The 22,189-nt window shown below is 44.3% G+C and overlaps 1 protein-coding gene across 2 annotated transcripts in view; it reads right to left on the minus strand.

The window, feature by feature from the left end:
• LPAR3 (lysophosphatidic acid receptor 3) overlaps positions 1 to 22,189 on the minus strand; it is a 76,322-nt gene that overhangs the window by 45,423 nt on the left and 8,710 nt on the right. For both annotated transcript variants that reach the window (XM_032870267.1, XM_032870268.1), the window contains exon 2: positions 3,628 to 4,384. In XM_032870267.1, coding sequence (XP_032726158.1) covers positions 3,628 to 4,363 — 736 coding nt within the window. In that variant the 5' untranslated portion in view covers positions 4,364 to 4,384. The remainder of the gene's footprint in view (positions 1 to 3,627; positions 4,385 to 22,189) is intronic.

Below are 22,189 nucleotides of genomic sequence, written 5' to 3' on the forward strand. Positions count from 1 at the left end.
CTGTCCATCCCAGCTTCCTTCTCTGAAATGAGATTCTGCTCCCTGAATTCATGCATCTCTGCCTTTTAGATGCTGTTTAAGAGATGGTTAATATATATTTATGGAGTGACTTTCTAATATTTAAAAGAAGGCATATTTTTAGAAACTTCCATCTTAACCTTTCCTACAACATTATCTATCAATGTAAGCAAAAAAAGGTTTAAATGATTAAATCAGACAATCATTGCAGAAATCAATATTAAGCTATTAATACAAATACACATACTTAGAACTTACAATGATGGAAGAGCCAGCACTGCTGATTTTCAAAGATACTATTATCTGGGAGACACTCATGTTAGGCAACGGAATTTTTACATGCATCCCAGTGAGCAACAGAGAAGCCTCCTCCCTGAGGAGCTGCTGTTGGAGATGCTTTCATGGAAAGAGACTCTGCTTTGATACACAGTCAACATACTGAACTCTGTGTTGACTTTGGTTACTTACTGTTATTACAGGATCGTTGGATTTTATCGTTGGAAAGAATTTAAAGATTATCTATTCCACCTCGAAGGATGAAATTTAATCAGGAAAAGGTGAGCTAATAATGTACTTCAGATCCCCCTTATGGGAAATGACAGATTTGAGGCTAAAACCATACCTTCTATAATCTAAAGAAATCAGGATCTAGAAGCCCAAAAACCTCATAACACCCAGCCCTTCAGTTTCACTTCCTCTGTCCCCAGACTTTTCGTCTTCCGCCAGATCCCTCTGTCTCACCACTAAGGAACTTCCCCAGGTCCTCGCCATCAAACTGTCTTCCCGCCGTAAACCAGTTCCTCCACACTGTTCCATCTCAGCACCACAACTTCTCTCCTCTTACTTAGCAATTTCACTCTTTATTCCGTTTTTTCCCCCCTTATCCAAACAGACCTGCCCAAACCTCACTGCTCCTGTATTTTACCCTCTGTAACCACTCCAGGCAAAGTTACATTCAGAGCTGAAGCTAGGGACCAAGACTGTCCTACGGAGTCCTGTTCTCCCCACCTAAGATTATACCTTTTCTATCTCACCCTGTATATGATACATAAAATGCTGGGGGGCGGGGGAAGAGAGAGCTTTCTCTTTAATCAAGAAGGTCATTCATTACCTTCTTGACACATGGCCTTTAAGACACATGGCCAAACAATGATGCTTGCAAGTCAAGAAGGGAAAATAGCAAATTCATGGACAATACCAATAAGTACTGAATGTTAGTTACCTTTGCCAAAAACATCCGTATCCTGCCTAGTTCAAGGGTGCAAAAACTGATTGATGTGAACCACACCCCCCTTCCTTTTCTTACTCTTAGCCTATATTCTTGTCAAGAGGCTAAATGAAGAATGACATAGCCAAATCAGAAGATGGGACAAAGAGGAAACCAGGGAAGTCAGTAAAAGTCCAAAAACCAGGAATCAAAACTGGCTGCAGAATATGGTGCTAGGGGCGCCTGGGTGGCTCAGTGGGTTAAGCCACTGCCTTCGGCTCAGGTCATGATCTCAGGGTCCTGGGATCGAGTCCTGCATCGGGCTCTCTGCTCAGCAGGGAGCCTGCTTCCCTCTCTCTCTCTCTGCCTGCCTCTCTGTCTACTTGTGATCTCTGTCAAATAAATAAATAAAATCTTAAAAAAAAAAAAAAAGAATACGGTGCTAAACACATAGGCTCCAAAAGCCAATGGCCCAGGGACACTAACACCCTTATGTATGTATCACTGAGGGCCCTGGGCAGGCTGCTCTGCTCGGTTTCTTCATCTGGTCAATGAGGCTAATGGTAGCACCTACATCACAAGATTGGCATGAGGATGGAATCGATTATCATCTATAAAACACATAGGACAATGCCTGACACCTAGTAAGGACTATATAACTACCTGTTAACTAAAATACACCCTCAGTTTGAAATCATTTTAACCATCATGCTGTGTGTCTGCTGACTTCCATACTGTACTGGCAAGTTCAGGACCTAGAGATATCCTGATGGCTCCCGTCCCACACCACATAGTCCCTGCATCCTCGACTATGAATTGCTGCCCAAGAATTCCTTCACATCGGGGTTGGACAGGACATGCTCCGGAACCTCTCTCGGGAACAGTCCCCACTGCTGCGGCCATCGCACATGCTAAGAAATGGCCTCTCTGACACAGAAGACAGGGCCTGTGAGCCCATGCAGCACCAATTCCAACTATAAACTGGACTGGAATTGGGGGGCAGCCTACCAGAGAGAAAATAAAACAGAGGGAACATTTCTTGCACCAAATACGTATTCTGGGAACAGGGCTGGCAGTGCAAAGTGGAAGTCCTCAGAGCTGTTCAAACATGCTATCCTAAGGCCTCTCCTCCCTTTCTTCATTTTGTTCTGATCAGGCTCTTGGCTATACCAGATTTGATCTCCTCAAAGTCACCTAAAAACTACTTGTTTGCTAAGCTAAGCCCAGTATGACCTCATTTAACTCCACCTCCCAAAAGAGTATTCACATTGCTCATTCTCTCTTTCCTTGATGGCTCTCTTCTCGCAGCTTCTAGGCCACCATATTCTCCTGGGTTTTCCAGCTACTCCTGGGAGGGTTCTTTTGCCAGTTTTCCTTGATTTCCCACCCTCCTCACAGCGGAGCATCCCAAGGTTTGTTCTTCGGTCCTCTTCTCCATGTTCACCATCCACATGCACCTAGCCATGGTAAGCCTATCCAGTCTTGAGGAGCCCATCCAACTCAGTTGGATGTCTAATACAATTCTAAACGTAGTTTGTCCAGAAGCAAACTCCTGATCTTCCCCACAAACCTCTTCAGCCTCCCCATCTCCGTGAATGATACTCCACACTCTCCCTCCTCCTCTCACCTTGCTTCATACCTTACCCGTCAGCAAATCCTATCACCCTGACCTTTAAAAAACATCCAGAATCCAATCACATGGCATTACCTCCCAACTGCCCTCTGGTCCCAGTCACTATCACCATTCTGAGTACTGAAATACCCTCTTTAGCAATTTTCTTGCCTTTGCCTGTTCCCCTCACAAAATGGCAGCCAAAGAAATACCATTAAAATGTAGGTCCCATCATGTTACTTCCTTGTTCAAAACCTTCCCATGGCTTCTCCTCTCACTTGGGAAAGCCAAAGTCCTTACGATAACTACACAGACCTACATAATCTGAGTACCTCCCACTAGCCCTCCGACCTCATATCTTCCCCCTCTCCCGACTTGCTCTACTCCAGCCACATGAGCCGCCTTGCTGTTCCGGCCTCCTATGCTTACTGCGTCTTCTGCCTGGTGACCTTCCCCAGACACACATGGCTCGCTTCCTCACCATCTTCACATCTGCTCAAAAGTCATCTTCTAGCTGAAGCTAGAATTGCAACATAGACCTGCTCAGCTTCCTTACCTTATTTTATAAGCATTATATTAAAATGCACTATAAAATTATTTTGTTTATCCCTATACAATACTTATGTTGTCTTCCCCTACTGGAGTAGAAGCTCCAAGTAGCTTGGGGATTTATGACTGTTCTTACTCAATACCACATTGCTATTACCTGGTAAACACCTTGCGTACTCTAGGTAATCAGTAAATGTTTGCTGAGTGAATGGGAATAAGGGCTCACTTGCTTCCTCCTTACCTAAAACAGTCATCACTGTCTTCATCAGCTTCATGGGTGTCTTCCGGCGGCTGATGGACCCACTCGTATGTGGAGACAAAACATTGGTTTTCCTCTTGACATACATGTAGATCCGCAGGTACACCACAACCATGATGAAAAAGGCCACAAGGTTGGACACGGTCCAGAAAATGAGGTAACTCCTGCTATAAATGGGGGCCAGGGAAGAGCAGGCAGAGATGTCACAGAGGCAATTCCAGCCCAGGGTGGGGACAGCCCCCATAAAGATAGCGATGGCCCAGATACACAAAATGAGCAGCGTAACCCTCTTTTTCGTCAGGTTGCTGTGGATCCTCATCCTCATGATTGACATGTGCCTCTCCACAGCAATCACCAGCAGATTGGTCAGAGAGGCAGTCAAGCTGGTGTCCAGGAGCCCCTGGCGGAGAAACCAGCGGTTGACAGTCAAAGTCTTTGACACGGGGCCGGTGTTAAACATCAGGAATACGTAGGCAATTCCGGCAAAGAAATCCGCAGCGGCTAGGTTAGCCAACAGGTAGTAGAAGGGGAAGTGAAACTTTCTGTTTTTGATCACCGCGGCAATAACTAGAGAATTCGAAAAAAAAATAAACAGGCAGAAAAATGTTCCAACACACAACACGATCACAAGCTTTGTTCCTGTCCACTCATCAGCAGTGTCTGTGTTGCTCCTGTTGTAAAAAAAGTCCATCCGCTTGTCATAGTAACACTCATTCATTGTGGAGAAGGACTGAACATCCTAGAAAGAAATTTAAAGAAGAAACAAACATCACTCTTTGCAAATTCAGTCACTAAACCATCAATTGCCCCCGCTAAGCCCCAGTTCCAGCCAACATTCATTAATCCTTCGGATCCCAACATAAACGTCCCTTGCTCCAGGATTCTAGCCCCTGACCTCTTGTTACAGCAGTTATCCTGCATCAGTAACTGTTGTCTCTTTCCCAGTCTAGGTGCAAGCCCAGGGAGGGAGGGTCTATGTCTCTTTTGGTCGCCATTTAATCCCAAGACCCAACTGCCCTGTCTGCCTCACGACAGGTGTTTGACAAATGGCTGGCTAACTGACTGACTGATCGTGGATCGGCAACAGATCAAATAATTCTGAGTCCTGCAATACCACTCTGCATGAGTAATAATTACGACATAGCACATTAATGTTTTCTCATGGTAGCTTCCAGCTCATTCCTTATATATGGGCTCTGTTCACTAGGCAAGGGCAAGTTGGTAATGCCAGGCACACTGTCAACAAGATAACTGAGTGCTGAGTGACTCTTCACATAACCAAATGGATTCCCCAAGAGATCATTTTTCTACCACTTCTGATTCCACTCCCGAGCTTCCTTCTGCCATCTTTTGGTATCAAGCTATAATGACAAGGCTCACTGATGGAGCATGTGACACAGGACTGAAGACTGTGTTCTCAGTACTCCTCCTTCCTTTTTTGTTCACTTCTTCCTTATTGTCCTAATCCAAATTGTACCGGTGGTGAATGTGCTTACTAGATTTTCCAACCCAACCACTTTAAGTCAGGTTCCTTCCCTGGGCTTTCAACACAGCAGGTGGTAGAAGAGCCTGGCTCCAGGGACAAGACTGAGCTCTGGAGTTTGGGCAGACATTCAAGAATGTGAAAGCATACCTGCCAAGTGAGGGCAAGTTCTTGGGACATATGTCTGAAAGTAGACCCCAAACTGCGTTATCAGCCCAAACTGGGGTATCAGCCCAAACTGGGCAGACAGAAGACACTCATCTCAGGACAAGATCTCTTGGACACCAAAACTAAGGGATTCTGGCCAAGGAAGGATTGGGAGGGGCGCTAAGGATGCCTCTCCAACTATCTTGGTGGAAAGACCAGGTGTTCTGCCTCACAGTGGTCTGGCCACAGCTATGAAGGGTCCAGTCGAAGGAGACTGGAGCTGAAAGCTGGGAAATTTAGCGTGACAATGCCTGTGGGCTCCCTTTCAAGGAATAAGGTGGTGATTTGTTCACTGGAGAACCAGAGATCCAGTAGGCCCAGGCACTGAGCAATCCACTGATGGGAATGAAGTGGCTCTAACAGCAAAAGCTTAATAGAAATGCCTAGCTTTGAAGACTCTCATAAATTCTGCTGTCTCATACCATATCCAAGAATCAGGATAAGCAGATCAGAGAGCAATCTGAAGTAGCACAAAATACAAATATATCTTAGTGTTCTTTTTAATTTATATTTTAATGGTATAAGGATACTTTTAAATGAATTAGATACATACTTCTGTGCCTTAGCAAATGGAAGGTAAAATACCAATTAATAAGCTTACAATAAGCAAACTGGGAGTGGTCTCAAGAGACATATGGCTCTAGAAGCTCAATTACAAGGAAGGGGACTTGATTTTAATGACAAAACAAAAATTACTCTTTGGCAGACATTCACCAATGTTCAACTGCCGATAGCAGCGAACTCCATTTAGTAGGCCAATACACCTATGCTGCATCATGGTCATTTTCCCAAATTAAAAATACAGATATATGTGTCACCTGGGTGGCTCAATGGGTTAGGCCTCCACCTTTGGCTCAGGTCATGATCTCAGGGTCCTGGGATTGAGCCCCGGATTGGGCTCTCTGCTCAGTGGGGAGCCTGCTTCCCCCTGCCTCTCTGCCTACTTGTGATCTCTCTCTGTCAAATAAATAAATAAAATCTTTTAAAAAATACAGATATAAAATTTTAATAGCTTCACAATGTTCCAGTAATGATCATAACACGCCTTACCTAACTAATCCCTAAATGTTGGATATTTCAGTTGTCTCCAATATTTACCCTCTATAAGCAAGGCTGTTTTCTTGTGCAGTAATCTCTACATACTTGGCCAATTATTTGCTTAGGATTAATCCACACATTTCAAGTTGCTGAAGTAAAGAATACACATTTATTTAAAGACTTCTGATACAGACTGTCGAACTGTCCTTAAGACAAATCGTATTTCCAATCCTACCAGCAGTATATGAGAATTGAACAGGAGATACTAATCTAGTGTAATTCAATTTAAATATTCAAGGAGAAAATTCAGCGTTCAATAGTGTTGGAAGTATATAGAAATTCAAGACAAATAGCCCAAGAGAAATTTTCATGGTGCAATTATGATGTGTCCTTTCACTAATAAAAAATATTTCATGTATTTTATTTTGCTAGATGGTCTGGATAGCTAAGAGAAATGCATTTCTAATTTAAAAGTTACATTATCTTGACTAACTCATCAGCAATATCAATTAAGATATCAGAAAGATGTTGGTATGAAGATACTACCAAAAAAATTTTATAATTTCCTGATTTCCTTTGGAAGGGGTCTTAACATTTTAGCTTTGGTTCACAAATTTGGAGAAATTTGTAATTATATGATATCAGAAAACCTTAATGATTTTTATTTGAAAAGTCTTCATATTCAGCTCTCCCCCATCAAAACCCAAGTGGCACATTCTTAGACATATTTTGACAAAAAATCATCTTGAGACTGAGAAGCAGTTTTGTCTTCCAAAGTTGAGAAGACACAGAAAAAAACCATAATTTTTAAGAAAGATTTTATTTATTTGACAGAGAGAGAGCACAAGCAGAGGGAGCAGTAGGCAGAGAAAGAGGGAGAAGCAGGCTTCCCACCGAGTGGGGACCCTGATGTGGGGCTGGATCCCAGGACACTGAGATCATGACCTGAGGTGAAGGCAGAGGCTTAACTGACTGAGCCACCCAGGTGCCCCAGAAGAAAACATAATTAACCAGAACTCCCACCAAGCACCTCCCTATCTCACAGTCTCAAATCATACTTTCGGGAGAAACGCTATGAGAGTAAATAAAGTTCATATGGGGAAACTGAAAAACAGTCCACAGGACGGAATATTATACAGCCACTGAAAATCATATTTACCATGAAGCTGTGGTAATATGAGAAGAAGCACATGTCATTATTTTAATTATAAATAATTATATACGTATGTATACATATACACACATATTTTATAGATATAAAGATATATACATAGGGGCACCTGGGTGGCTCAGTGGGTTAAAGCCTCTGCCTTCGGCCCAGGTCATGATCCCAGGGTCCTAGGATCGAGCCCCACATCGGGCTCTCTGCTCAGCAGGGAGCCTGCTTCCTCCTCTCTCTCTGCCTGCCTCTTTGCCTACTTGTGATCTCTGTCTGTCAAATAAATAAACAAAATCTTTAAAAAAAAAAAAGATATATACATACACATATTTCTTGACTATATTTTAAAAATATAGGAAAAAATCAGGAAAAAATCTTAAAAGTGTAAGTACTTCCTTAAGTGGGATTAGTGATCATTTAAAACAATTCCAATTTTTTCTCTGTTCCACATTTTCTGTAATAAAAAACAGACTTTTTTAAAAAATCCTATTGTACTTTTTTTTTTAAAGATTTTATTTGAAAGAAAGAGAGCACAGGAGCGTGGTGAGGGGGAGTGGCAGGAGGAGAGAGAGAAGCAGGCTCCCCCCTGAGCAGGGAGCCAGATGTGGGGCTTGAACCCAGAACCCTGAGAGCATGACCTGACCTGAAGGCAGATACCCAACCAAGTAAGCCATGCAGGTGCCCCAGTAAATAAATAGACTTTTAAATGCTAGTTTAAAATTCTGTCTTCGGAGCATGCATTCTTAATGTATTCAACCTTTCTTTGACAAATACAGCTCCAAAAAAATCAAAATTGATGTTCAAAGGAAAAGCCTCAAAGATTCACTATGTTCGTTATTACTACTCTCACCAGCACAGCACACTTTAGAGTTTTTCAGTGATAATGAAAATAAAATGGTTTTCTACTTAAAATATCATGTAGCTGTAAAATCTTATACATTGACAACTATAATGAAATCAGGACGTCACTTACCCAACTCTCCTGTAAAACATTTCCTAATGCAATCATCCCAGAGCTCCAAAAATGAATGAATAACTGGCAGTTTTGTGAATTAGTGCTTTTGATCTTTTTTTTTTTTTCCTTCCCTGCCATATGCTGCCAAGCTTGTTGACAGTCCCCGGGATATACTAATGACAGATCACCATATTTTCTTAGTGGGAAATTACCAAAACTTCAGGGGGCTTCTAACAAACAATCAATGTATCGTCTCTCGAACTCTCTCAAATCTTAAAATGTGATTCTGTGATCCCAGCCTCAACATCTCCTCCACAGAGATACCTTCTCTAATCTATCCAAAGTAACCCTAAAGACCTGTTTATCTTCACAGAGCACCTATCATTTGTTATGAGTTTTCTCTTGTTTTTATGCCCATCCCCCACTGCTAGACTGTTCTGCTCAGTACAGCAGGGACCCTGCCTCTTAAGATCACGTCCATCCATAGGGGTGCTTGGGTGGCTCAGTCGGTTAAGCATCTGCCTTCGGCTCAGGTCATGATCCCAAAGTCCTAAGATCGTGCTTAGCAGGGAGTCTGCTTCTCCCTTGGCCCTTCACCCTGCTCAGGCTCTCTCTCTCTCATTCTCTCTCAAATAAATAAATAAAATCTTGTAAAAAAAAATCACATCCTTAGCTTGAGCATTTGTGGATGGGATGAATGAATCTCTGTCCTACACTGCCTCTTCCACCACTAAAATGCCAAGTTCAATTAAACATCTTTGCAGACTTACATACACATCACCCACTAAGTAGGTCAGTTAGTGAACAGCTTCATTTAACTGTGCTTTTGGGTTAGTTACTGAATATCTCCACTTCATTATTATTATTCTTAATTGCTAGTATTTGAGGGATTGCTTTGTTCCTGGTCATCTCATCTGATCCTCCCAACAGTGATGCAGATTCTATTATCAAACCCGCTTTGCTGATGAGGAAACTGAAGTGTCCTTCCTGACAGTCATACAAGCAGGAAAAGAAGACCCTGGACTGTGCTGGGGAAGTCGTGCTCCCCGACCTGTGTGCTTATGGATAACATCAGACTTTCTCTCCATGGGCAAACAAAACACCAGACAGACCAAGAACTATAGTCATACTTACAATAACTATAGTGTCACCAAAACAGAATGAGCCAATCAAAACACATTCAAAGACTGTCTGGCACTATAAGAAAAAGGTGGGTGGGAGCATTATAAATAGCCTTTAGGGTTTCTTTTTTTTTTTTTTTTTAAGATTTTTTCATATGAGAGAGAGTACACACAGACACAAGATGGGGAGAGGCAGAGGGAGAGAGATTCTCTAGAGAATCTCAAGCAGACTCCCCACTGAGCACAGAGCCAGATGTGGGGCTTGAGCCAGAGCCAAGAGTCTGGTACTTAACTGACTGAGCCACTCAGGTGTCCCTAGGTTTTCTTTGTTCTCTTTGAATAGCCCTGAGAAGCACAGAAGAGACATTTTTCTGAAAATATGTTTTCAAATTTTACGGTAAGTAGACCCATGATGTGGTTAATTTCAAGATTAATGTTGCTAAACTTTACTTCCACCAAATCCTGAAATGTTTTTTTTCCTTTCTTTTCTTTTCTTTTTTTTTTTTTTTTTTTTTTTATACCAAAGGTTTAGAGGATTTGGCTAGTTGTGACCCCAAAACAAAAGATGTTAAACTTTGGAGCTATTACCACAACTTCAAACTTCAGTAATTTGAGACTTCATAAAATGATGGTTTAGAAAGTCTATATGTGGAATCCAAATGAAAACTTCATGAGCAAAGCTCTCATTTAGATTCTCCCAAACTTGATTCTCTGAAAAAATGTTTAGCCAGCCCATAATGTGGAAACAATTATGAAAATTAAGACATTTGAAAACCACTCAAGCAGCTTTTATTTCTAGCTACCTCTTACAGGACCTGGTGCTGCTGGCCTTTTAGCTGGCTTTCGGTAACACTCCCCTCTGCCTCCTAGGATGAAGCGGGGTCATCCTAAACGAGGTCAGTGGGCACTGTGCATATTTTCTTCTCTGAGGGCCTGCAAAGGTAGACCAGTTCTCTCCTCTCTGAAAACCCCAGCCAGATGGAAGTTAGAGGTTTGGTCAGCTAATGTGCCCACAGCCAGGGAAGAGACCACTCCTGCTTAAGCAATCACATCTGCTCACTGAATTCTTCTCAGTAATTCACATTAATGGTGAAATCAGGATGGCATAGGAGATTTAAATCCACATAACAATCCCTGAGGTTCATTTTAGCCATAAGTTTCAAAGTCTTCATGCCTACTATGCCCTCTATCCAGAAGGCTCCTCCCCCAGACAGCCATCGGCCCATTTCCCCACATCATTCCTGCTCAGATGTCACTGCATCAGAGATCCCTCTACCATTCTCTAAAAGTACACCTCACACCACCTTGCTGAGCTTCCACTCTCTGTCCTGCCTGGTCTTTCTCTGCAACATTTCTCAATACCTGAATCTCTCTAGGGCTTAGGGTCTGGTTTTATGCGTTAGGAAGCCAGGGATGTTGTGTGGTTATGGGGCCTCCCCAGTACCTGGAACAATGCCCAACCCATAGTACACACTCAGTAAACACTTGTTAGCTACAGAATGAAAGCAAGTCCTTGTGCACACATGCATGCATGCCCCTCACTGTTTACCCAGACTGAGCATTATTGCTTTCTTCTTTGGTGAACTCTCCAATTTGGATCTCACAACTCTTTCATTTCCCTCCACAGAGCTGGCCCCAAGCCCAGCTGGCCAAGAGGTGTGAGGAGTTTGCCACCCTTGAACAGGGTGGTCTGGAGGGCGGTCACAGTAAAGTGCACAGTAGAGACCTCTCCCTTGTGTGTAGGGACATTAGAAACCATGGCTCCTTTTTTTTTTTTTTAATTTCTTTTCAGCATAACAGAATTCATTGTTTTTGCACCACACCCAGTGCTCCATGCAATACGTGCCCTCCTTAATACCCTCCACCTGGCTCCCTCAACCTCCCACCCCTCGCCCCTTCAAAACCCTCACATTGTTTTTCAGAGTCCATAATCTCTCATGGTTCACCTCCCCTTCCAATTTCCCTCAACTCCCATCTCCTCTCCATCTCCCTACATCCTCCATGTTATTTGTTATGCTCCACAAATAAGTGAAACCATATGATACTTGACTCTCTCTGCTTGACTTATTTCGCTCAGCATAATCTCTCCCGGTCCTGTCCATGTTGCTACAAAAGTTGGGTATTCATCCTTTGATGGATGGAGGCATAATACTCCATAGTGTATATGGACCACATCTTCCTTATCCATTCGTCCATTGAAGGGCATCTTGGTTCTTTCCACAGTTTGGTGACCGTGGCCATTGCTGCTATAAACATTGGGGCACAGATGGCCCTTCTTTTCACTACATCTGTATCTTTGGGGTAAATACCCAGTAGTGCAATGGCAGGGTCATAGGGAAGCTCTATTTTTAATTTCTTGAGGAATCTCCACACTGTTCTCCAAAGTGGCTGCACCAACTTGCATTCCCACCAACAGTGGAAGAGGGTTCCCCTTTCTCCACATCCTCTCCAACACATGTTGTTTCCTGTCTTGCTAATTTTGGCCATTCTAACTTGTGTAAGGTGGTATCTCAATGTGGTTTTAATTTGAATCTCCCTGATGACTAGTGATGATGAACATTTTTTCATGTGTCTGATAGCCATGACTCCTTTTTAAACAAAACTCCCAAAAGAGAACAGAACCCAATGGCCAATGCTAGAACAATTTGAGCAACAAAATAAAATAGCACTGGACTATAAACCAATGTATAAACTAAACATCCTTACTGCATACTGATGTAAGTAAATGATGGAATAAAATAACAAATGAAAAAGAGGAGATAAATCTCCCATGTAGAAGAATTCCAAATAAATTATAGAGACATTCTGCTCTAAAAGAAGGGAACATGATTTCTGCCAGAGGGCTGCAGGGAAAGGGCAGGGGGTGGCGGTTAAAGGTAGGGAATCATTTGTCGAGTTTCAGTGGAGAAACCCAACAAATGACTTTAGCGAGGTGATCAAGGTCAACAACAGTGGTCATAAGTCATGTTGCCAATCTGTAATCTTGATATACATTAAGAATGGCACTTAACTCTGTGATCTTCCTTCCCCAAACCCAAAACCACAGGCTCAGCAGGGGAAAAACCTCAGACAATTCCCAACTGGGTGGCATTCTGCAAAGTTCCTGACCAGGACTCCTCAAAAACTGTCAAGGTTATGGAAACTAAGGAGAATCTGAGAAACTGTCACAGCTAAGAGAAACTGATGAAGATACAAGTTGTAAATGCAATGTGTATCCTGGATCCTAGAACAGAAAAGAGACATTAGGTAAAAACTAGGAAAATCTGAATAAAATATGGACTTTAGCTAATAATACTGTCTCCATATCTGTTCGCTAATGATAACAAATGTACCACACTGATGAAGATGTAAATGATAGGAGATACTGTGTGCCAGAACGGAAGTGTTACATGGAAACTCCAGACTATCTGCTCGATTTTTCTGTCAATATAAAACTGCTCTATAAATAAATACTAAAATAGATTTAAAAGAGAGAGGAGAAGAGGTTATGAACTTCATGATACTCCACTAATTTTAAGATAAACAGAGCTTGCGTGTTTCCTAAACTGTCCCTATCCTTGGTTGGGGTAAAATACACAGACGAGAGGCAATTTGTTTGGGGCTCGGTGTAAATGGAGATTATCTGGGACAGAGTGCGGAAAGCCTTTGTTGTCATCGGGTAAGGCTAGTATGTTGGCTTAGGGGTGCTGTTAAGTGCACAAATCTGATACCCTATCTCCGTACCCCTAGATCAGTTCTCTCAAGAAAGCTAAACTCAACTTTGCTAACGGGAGGCCACTCCATCTCTTAAGAAGGGATGGTGAAGTCAGGCATACAGATGGAGACCCTCTGTCTCCACAACACAGCCAGTGCCTCCTGGGAAGTGGCCACACAGGGGAGGGGCAGGCACCCTCAGGGTGTGTCTGGGAAATGACAAACATCCGGGCCTCCAGTCCTCCTCGCCCCGAGGTGGTGACCCACGGGGGAGCCCGGCAGCTGGAGCTGCGCACAATAAACAATAAATGGGTCACTATGCCACTGCGTGTGGAGGCGGCCTTTGGGGAGGGAGGACTTGTTTATTAAACAACCGTGGACAAACATATTGTTCCCCAGATGTCACTGATGACTGAAGTCCATCTTAAACCTCTTGACTAAACAGGAAAGCCTACCGGAAAACATCCAGAACCAAACCGAAGGAGACACAGGTTTTATACGATCAGCAGATTCCCTGACATAACTTATCTGAATATAATGTAAATATTTAATTGTGTTTGCTTAATCTATTATAGAATTTTAATCTCATCTAACTCAGGAGGCTAGAAAGACGACAGATATACTTTGTCCTTTGACCCTCTCAAAAGTAAAGATGCTAGTCACAATGCTTGAAATTGATGTTTATACAGAATATGACTAAGTATGTTCTACTGCATAGCTAATAAACTTGAGACCATTATGCAATCACAGGCTTTACTCTCTGAAGGAGGAAAGTGCCAAAATTTAAAACGTGGACATTTATAGCTGAAGAAGATATTCTTCTTGTAGGAAGAACTCGGTCGCTGTGAAAATGTATTTTGAGAAACTTCACAGAGTTCCTACTTACGGCAAGGACTTTCCGTGAAAAGAAAATTAGGTGTCTTTAGATATAAAATCCACAACAGACAAAATTTTGGTCCCAACCCTTCGTCCTAACCTACCCATAGCACTGCGCTCCCTCGCTCATTCCATTTCATGACCCTGTCCCCTGCCTCCAGTCCTAAAAAGGACATTCAAGAGCCTCTTGCTCAACACCATTTGTTCCCAACAATCCCACACTATTAGCAGCGATGGGTCGATGGTGATCTGAAGTGACATCTCCATGCGTCTGGAGACCACAGCAGCCCAGGTCAGTGCGTGACTAAACCCTACAAGTGCAGAGAAAGGGAAATCGTATTTTCAAAGCATGTGGCTTCAATAGGAAACCACTGTTGTAAACAAGGCTTCTGAGATTCTGTAGGAGAGAACCCCTACAGCTAAAAGAACAAGTCACAGGGCCTCCGGCAGGAGTTCTGGACCTTGGTCGGGAAGCAGGATTCATTAGGAAAGTGGGAGGCTCACAGCCCTCCCCAGCCTGCCCCCCTCTCCCACCCTGTGCCTGCCCCAACGTAAAAGGGCGCGTCTGAGTCAAGGTGGCCAGGTCATGGAAATGTAGATAAAGGCATTGAGTGCTGAGCCTGACCTCAACCACTGGCCCCTTCGCCCTCCAATTCCCCTCTCCACCCTTCTCCCTGCGCTCCCTACCCTGCAGGACTGCATCAGCGGGCTTTGTCCTCCAGCTCCTGCCAATGAAAGGGACAGCAAGAGATCAGGTGGCAGGAGGCCCAGGCTGGGACACTGATTTTCCTTGCTCCCTCCCTGCTGGGCTGCTCTGGAAGGGCCAGGTTAGCCCCTGTGAGCTGGCCTCCCCACGCAGGCGGCCTCGTCTCCCCCGTCCCTGGCTTTCAGGTTGAGGGGTGCTAACTGCTCCTTGCTGTTCCCAGCTCTTGGTTGACACTATGCCATCTCTTGTTGGCTTCTGTGAACTCTGCCCTCCCCCCAAGGGCCAAGTTACCATCCCCCTTCTCCAGCTCCAATTACCAGTTTGACTGTATCTTGTGTTTCTTGTGGAACACTGATAATACAGATGCCATTTCCAGTGCACTATAATACAACAACAAGTGGTATTTTCAAGGGTTTAATATGTTATGGGTTTTCTTAAATCTTTTAGTTATATTTACACTGTGACATTTCTTGGATGTGAATATAACAACTCCCAGAGGAGGAAAGAGGAATAAATCATACTCCTGAAGGCATGGACCAGTATCACCATTCCTTGATGTCCTCAGTGTCCCCTACCTGCACCGGAACCTACTAAATTTCTCTACATGTGATGAGTGCTTTACACAATGGGTGATTTACCCCAAGTAAGAGGGGTTCTATAAAATATAGGTGATGCCGCTGGATTCCACCAGATCCCGACACACTGGAGTCTACATCACTGATGTCCTTCTGTGTCATCATGGATGGGTCCCAGCTCCGCCTGCGTTGGTGGTCTTAGATACCATGGAGATAAATGACAGGGACTTAAGTGTTAAGTTCCGCCTAAAGGTTAGCCAGGTTTGAAACCCCATGGTATGGTGAAGGGATTAGTAGTCTTTTCCTTATAATGCCTGTGAGGAGGGCAGGGCGGGGTGGGGGCAGGGGTAATGACAACCTGAGCTGAGCAGGCAGCGCAGCCTAACTCGAGGCAAAAGCCATGCAGATGTCCCACAAGGGCTATGTGTAGGGGCACCACCGAGCCACCCTCCCCTGGCAGGGCTGGTGGCACGGCCAGCTGAGGGCAATCCCGCATCGGTGCTGCTCTCTCAGATGCTCTGGGGATGCTACAAAGGCAGACGATCTTTAGACTCTGGGGATATAAGCCTGACAGAGTCCCTGAAGAGGCCAAGAAGCTGGGGGGCTCAAAGCACGGAGGGGTAGGGTGGGGTGGGGGGTGTTTCAGGAATAAGCTCGTCCTTATCCCAATAGTAGCTCCATCGTACGCTAGCGTTCTTCACCCCTGCTCCTCCACCTGCTCCCTCCAGTACGAACACAGACAGGCTCGGGGGAGATCAGAGGTCATCCGTGACTCTGGAGCTTAGACAAATCTCAGTTTCCTATACGTATACCCTGACTTGCCCTAACTGACTCTTTACGCATTAGCTTCAGACTCTGCTCTAGCCACCGCTGGGGAGAACGCCCCTGAGCGTGCACGCGAGGAGCATCTTCGATCCAGAGTCCGCCTTTCTCCCCAGACTGGGAGCTTCTCAAGGGCTGGGACGGTTTCTTACTGACATGTGTGCACCTGATGACCAGCAGAGGAGCACTGAGCGGATACCCAATAAATGTTCGGTTCCTGCGCTGCTTAGTTTCAGTTAGCTGGTGGGGAGTAAAGGCAGTGGAAACTCCGTCCCATCATGCTGAATAATAACGGGAGTAAAAAGAAAGCGCAGGCTATTCTTTCAAGAAACGTGGCTGAGAAAAGCTCGGTGCCTCTTCTACGGCATTCAGCACGCTTGACTGCACGTTCGTCCTGACACTGGCTCCAAACCTGTTACATACACAGCTGGTATCCTGTCTCCCTGTCCCTGTCCTGTGAAACACAAACAAATACTTGCTTGTAATCAGCACAAAATAAAAATGCGTTCCTCTTCTATTAATCCCCAAATCCTCTGTTTCCAGTCCTCTTTTCCTTTGGTTCACTGTGGAGCTGACAGACAGTTACTCCCTTCTTGAAACTCCCCACCTGAGCCTCGGGGACTCTATCCTTTCCTAGTGTGTTCCCGCTGTCCTCGGTGTCTCTGTCCCGTTCTCCCACCAGCCCTGTCGTGTACACACCCACAGACTGGTCCTCAGCCTCCTCTTCTCTTCCCTTTAAACTTCCCTCCTCCAGCACTACGATTGCTTACATTATTTCCTCTCTGTGGATGACTCCTGAATGACTATCTCAAGCCCCAACATCTCTCACAAGCCCCCAGGCTAAGCTCCCAGACTGCCTTCAAGATAAACGAGAAGCAAGTCACCGTAAACATAGTACATATGTAGGTTGGAACTTGCAACGTCCCTCCTTTCGGCCCTTGGAGATAATGAGACCACAATAAAAAATTAAGTTGGAGGCTTCAGGATGCCTGGGTGGCTCAGTCAGTTAAGAGACTGCCTTCCGCTCAAGTCATGATCCCAGAGTCCTGGGATCGAGCCCCGCATCAGGCTCTCTGTTGAGAGCCTGCTTCTTCCTCCGCTTGCCATTTCCCCTGCATGTTCTCTCTCTTTGGCTAAAGAAATAAATAAAATATTTTAAAAGAATAAAGTTATAGGTTTAAACACCAAGTTTTCAAGATAAGGAGCTAGAATGATGGTGTCGAGCCTCACTCCTTGCTTGTAGTCCAGCATTTGGAAGTTAGCAGAGAGGTTTGGAATGGGACAGCATTTGTCCCACTTGTGCTGGCCAGGGCCTTGGGTGTTTGGCTTAGGCCCAGGGAGACTAGTAGAGGCCCTCTCCCTGATGCTCCACTGGGTCCTCACTGTTAAAATGTTCTGGGCTCTCAATCTGCTCCTGTTCCAGCCCTCTGGATATGCTCTTGGAGATTCTAACTCAGCTCCAAACCTGATTATATCCTTGCTGGGCTTTCCCCCGAGAATAGTTCTCAGCCTCTTCTCAAGTGAACTCCCCCTTCTTAACCATACCATGCAGCAGGCCTGTGACCCTCAGACTGCAAAGAAGGGCTAACAGGACCTCTGACTCCATTTCTCAGAAGTTCTGTTCTGCCTGGTACGACCCTGAACTCATTCTGCTAACTCATTGGCGCATAATTGTATATCGCCCTGCCACTTCTCTCAGGATTATTTCTTTGTATCTATATTTAGCTTTCTGTTCTATGGCACAGACTACCAAATTGTTTTCCAATTGTAACAAACTCCATTCCCTAGCCTCCTTGAGGCTAAGTTTCTGCAGTGGAATGTGAACATAAACATTTGCTACTTCCAGGTTAACCCTAAAACACATCATGTGTGCCTCTCCATGCTCTTCACTTTCCTGCAAGTTCGAGTAGGGCTAGCCTGACATTCTGCATTCAGCATTTCGAGCAGGGCAAAACCCTAGAGGAGCACAATTCCGCGTAGTTCATGGACAAGTCTCTATCAATGAGGAGATAAGCACCGAAATTTCAAATAAACACCTAGAAAAGTTTACAGCACTTTGACATTACTGCGAAAGACCAAGTGCATGATCAGTGGAGTATGAACCACAGCTACTGGTCTTTGCTGTACTGGAAATAAAGAAAACCAGTCTCTAAACAAAGAGAGTTTGAGAAGCACTGCCCTAGTGGATGGTGGAAAAACGAGATGAAAGGGACCCTTCAAACCCGAACCACTCACCTTGGGACTGTGAGCAAGACAGATAAGTAAACTTCTGTCTTGGTCAAGCCACTGTGCTTTGGGAACTCTGCCCAAGAAGCCTGCAGCTGTAGGTGAAGGTGCTGGAAGGAAACAGAATGGGAACATGCACTGGCTGCTCCTTCCTTGCAGCTGTCAGCAAAGCCTGAGCTCAGGGAAGAACTGTTGTAAGTTTGTAAGCACAGAGGCAAAGGAACAGACAGCATCTGGAGATGAGATGAGAGATGTTAACTGCTGGGACCCCAAAGAAAAGATAATATCACCACTCACAGCCTTTTTTGAAGGCCTCTCAAGAAGATGTTGCAGAGAAGCCAAGGACCACAGGCTTAGAGTAAAGATCCACAGAAAGGTGCACCTTCCTCCCAAGTTCATGTCTTGGAGGACCTCAAGGTGGGGATCGAAGAAGAGGGATGACAGAGGTGGGCCAAGCATAGAAGGTGGGAAGTCAGACAAGCTTAAGAACTTGGTCCAGAATGAAATGTGAATATGGTGACTGGCGTGGGACTGACTAGAACCAAACAGACCAGAAAGACTGGGAACTTCTTAAAGTTATTATGTTGCCATGGAAGCCACAGCTGGGCCTGGAAAGGCCCCTGCTCACTCTTCCCCAAGGAGCACACGCTCTCCCACACCCATTTTAGATATGGCTGCAGAGGGGAACAGACAGGAAGAACTTCACAGGAAACAAAGTCAAGTTCAGGGTCTTCGTGAGGCCTCTCCCAGAGAGTAGAAGCAGGGACCAGCCACAGAATGCCTCCACTGCCAGGGCTGAGAGGTTCTCATTCCTGCCCAGCAGGCTTTATTATTTCTAGGCACCTGTGACTGCTACCAGTGTCCTGTTCCTGTGAATGGGAGTTTATTTTTTTATATTGGTGTGTTTTATTTTATTATTTTTTTAATAAATATATGATGTATTATTTGTTTCAGAGGGAGAGTTTTATTTTTATGTGGTTTTCTCATTTCTCCTCTTCTATGAGATAGCAGACGCCAGCCAGTCAGAATAAAGAAAGAAAGGAACATTTCAGCACTGGCAGAGAAAACAGAGGTTAGAGAGGAAAAGGCTAGCCCTGTGGAGTCTGGTAAATTAAACCCTCTCAAGGCAAGCACGGCAGGCCATGACACCCAGGTGGGCAAGGGAACCTGGGGCAAGGAGCAGAAGTTTTGGCATCAGCTGGCCCTGGGTCAGAGGGATGCTTGTCCCACTCAGGAAGGGCTTTGACCTGGCACACCTACAGATTCAGCCAGAGCCCTTGCTTTTCTCCATAAAAAAGGCACCATCACTACAATGACTGGGATTGTTGAAGGATTAAATTAAAAGTGTCTATAAAGTGATTAACAAGATGTCTAGCCCATAGGAAGTAATACATGGCAAATAGTACCTTCTAAGAAAATTAGATAACTCAAAACTTCTTTTAAAAAGTCAGTGGATGGTGGTTGGGTGGCTCAGTTGGTTGCGCACCTGTCTTCAGCTCAGGTCATGATCCTGGAATCCCGGGATCAAGTCCCACATCAGGATCCCTGCTCTGTGGGGAGTCTGCTTCTCCCTCTGACCTCTTCCCTCTCATGCTCTCTCTCTCTCTCTAATAAATAAACAAATAAAATCTTTAAAAAAAAAGTCAGTGGAATATACAACTGGCATTCTGAAAGTTTAACTGTTCATGCTCTGACACCTTCATCTAACAAGGAGTGATGACAAATTCATCCTATGGATGACTAAAATACTAAAATAACTTCAGTTGGAACGAGTTTCTCCCTGCCTGAGAATGGGCCCAGGACCACAGTGACTAAGCTGAAGGCACTACCACTTCCTTCTGCTGCTGCTTGAAACCAAGCAGAGAGGCAGGGATGGAGAAGGGGGTGGAGGAGGGAGAGCGGTGACAGCATGCTGGGGTAGAAGAATACAGACCTCAGGGTCTGGCTTCAAACACCAACAGATAAGCAGGTGAGCAAAGCAGTTAAAGTACATGGTTCCCTGGGACGCCTGGGTGGCTCAGTCGGTTAAGCCTTTGGCTCAGGTTATGATCCCAGGGTCCTGGGATCAAGTCCCACATCGGGCTTCTTGCTGGGTGGGAAGCCTGCTTCGCTCTCTCCGCCTCTGCCTGCCACTCTCGCTGCTTGTGTGCGCTCTCTACCCCCACCCCCGACGAATAAATAAAATCTTTAAAAAAAAAAAAAAAAAAGAGCATGGCTCCCACACAAACACCAGACTCAGCAGTCAGAAACTAAGAGTTTTTCCTCTAGAATCAAGAACAAGGCAAGGATGCCCACTCTGGCCACTTCTGTTCATCATAGTACTGCAAGTTCCAGCCAGGGTAATTAGGCAAGATAAAGAGTGAAAAGGGATCCACATGGGAAAAGCAGAAGTAGAATTGTGTGTTCACAGGTGACATAATCTTATACAGAGAAAACCCTAAAGGCTGCACAAAAATCTAATAACTGAATTCAGTAAAGTTGCAGGATATAAAATAAACATACAAAAATCAGTTGCACTTCTATACACTAACAATGAACCATTCAAAAGGGAAGTTAAGAAATAATCTATGCACAATAACATCAGAAAGAGTAAAATGCTGAAAAATAAACTTAGCCAAAGAGGCAAAAGACTTAGACACTGAAAACTACAAGACATCAATGAAAGAAATTAAAGGAGACACAAATAAATAGAAAGACATGCTATGTTAGTGGGTAGGAAGACTCAATTTTGTCAAAATGTCCATACTAGTCAAAGTGATTTAAAGATTCAGAACTAGCCCTATCAAGATCTCAATGGCACTTTAAAAAAAAATCCTAAAATGCATATAGAACGCAAAGGATCACCAACAGCTGAAACAATCTTGAAAAAGAAGAACAAATTTGAAGGCTACATATTTCCTGATTTTAAAACATATTACAAAGCTACAGTAATTAAAACAGTACAGTACTGGCAAAAAGACATACACAGAAACCTAAAGAACAGAATGGAGAGCCCAGAAACAAATCCATGCATACACGGTCCACTGGTCTTCAACAAGGGTGCCCAGAAGACACAGTGGGGTAAAGACAGTCTCTTCCACAAATAGTCTTGGAGAAACTTGGCATCCCCATGCAAAGGAGCACAGCCTCTGGAGCTACACGGCCTAGATCAGAAGCCTTGCTTACCAGAAAGTTAGTTAATCTCTCTGTGTCTTATTTTCCTCATCTTTAAGACAGGGATAATAACAGTATCTTCTTCCTAAGACTGTTGGCAGATTTAAATCTGACATTCCTTTACAGTCATTATCAATAGGGTCTTGGGAAAGCTACTTACCCTCTTTGAGCTGTAAAAGTTCTAAAAACAGTTCTAAATTGCTAGGTTATTGGGCAATTAGGACAAAATGAATGAAGTAACCAATGTAAAGACCTCAGCCCACTTCCAAGTCCAGAGGAGTCAAAAGAGTCCAGTAAATTGCCTTGTTCCCAATAGGACAGGAAGTGGGGGTCTCAACAGAGACTTCTAGGAAGGGGAGACCAGAAGAGTATACCCCTCCCTCAGAATGGGTGGGTCACCAACTTAACAACCCCAAAGCCAAGGCTGTCTCTCCTCTACCACCGTCCAGAGTCACGAACTGGTGTTTTTCACTACCACTGAAAACACTTAGATGAATATGTATAAGAGGAGGTTAGCCAGCTGGGTTGAA

This window comes from Lontra canadensis, unplaced genomic scaffold, assembly GCF_010015895.1.
Source record: "Lontra canadensis isolate GAN:19392208 unplaced genomic scaffold, GSC_riverotter_1.0 scaffold40, whole genome shotgun sequence".
Lineage (NCBI taxonomy): Eukaryota > Metazoa > Chordata > Mammalia > Carnivora > Mustelidae > Lontra > Lontra canadensis.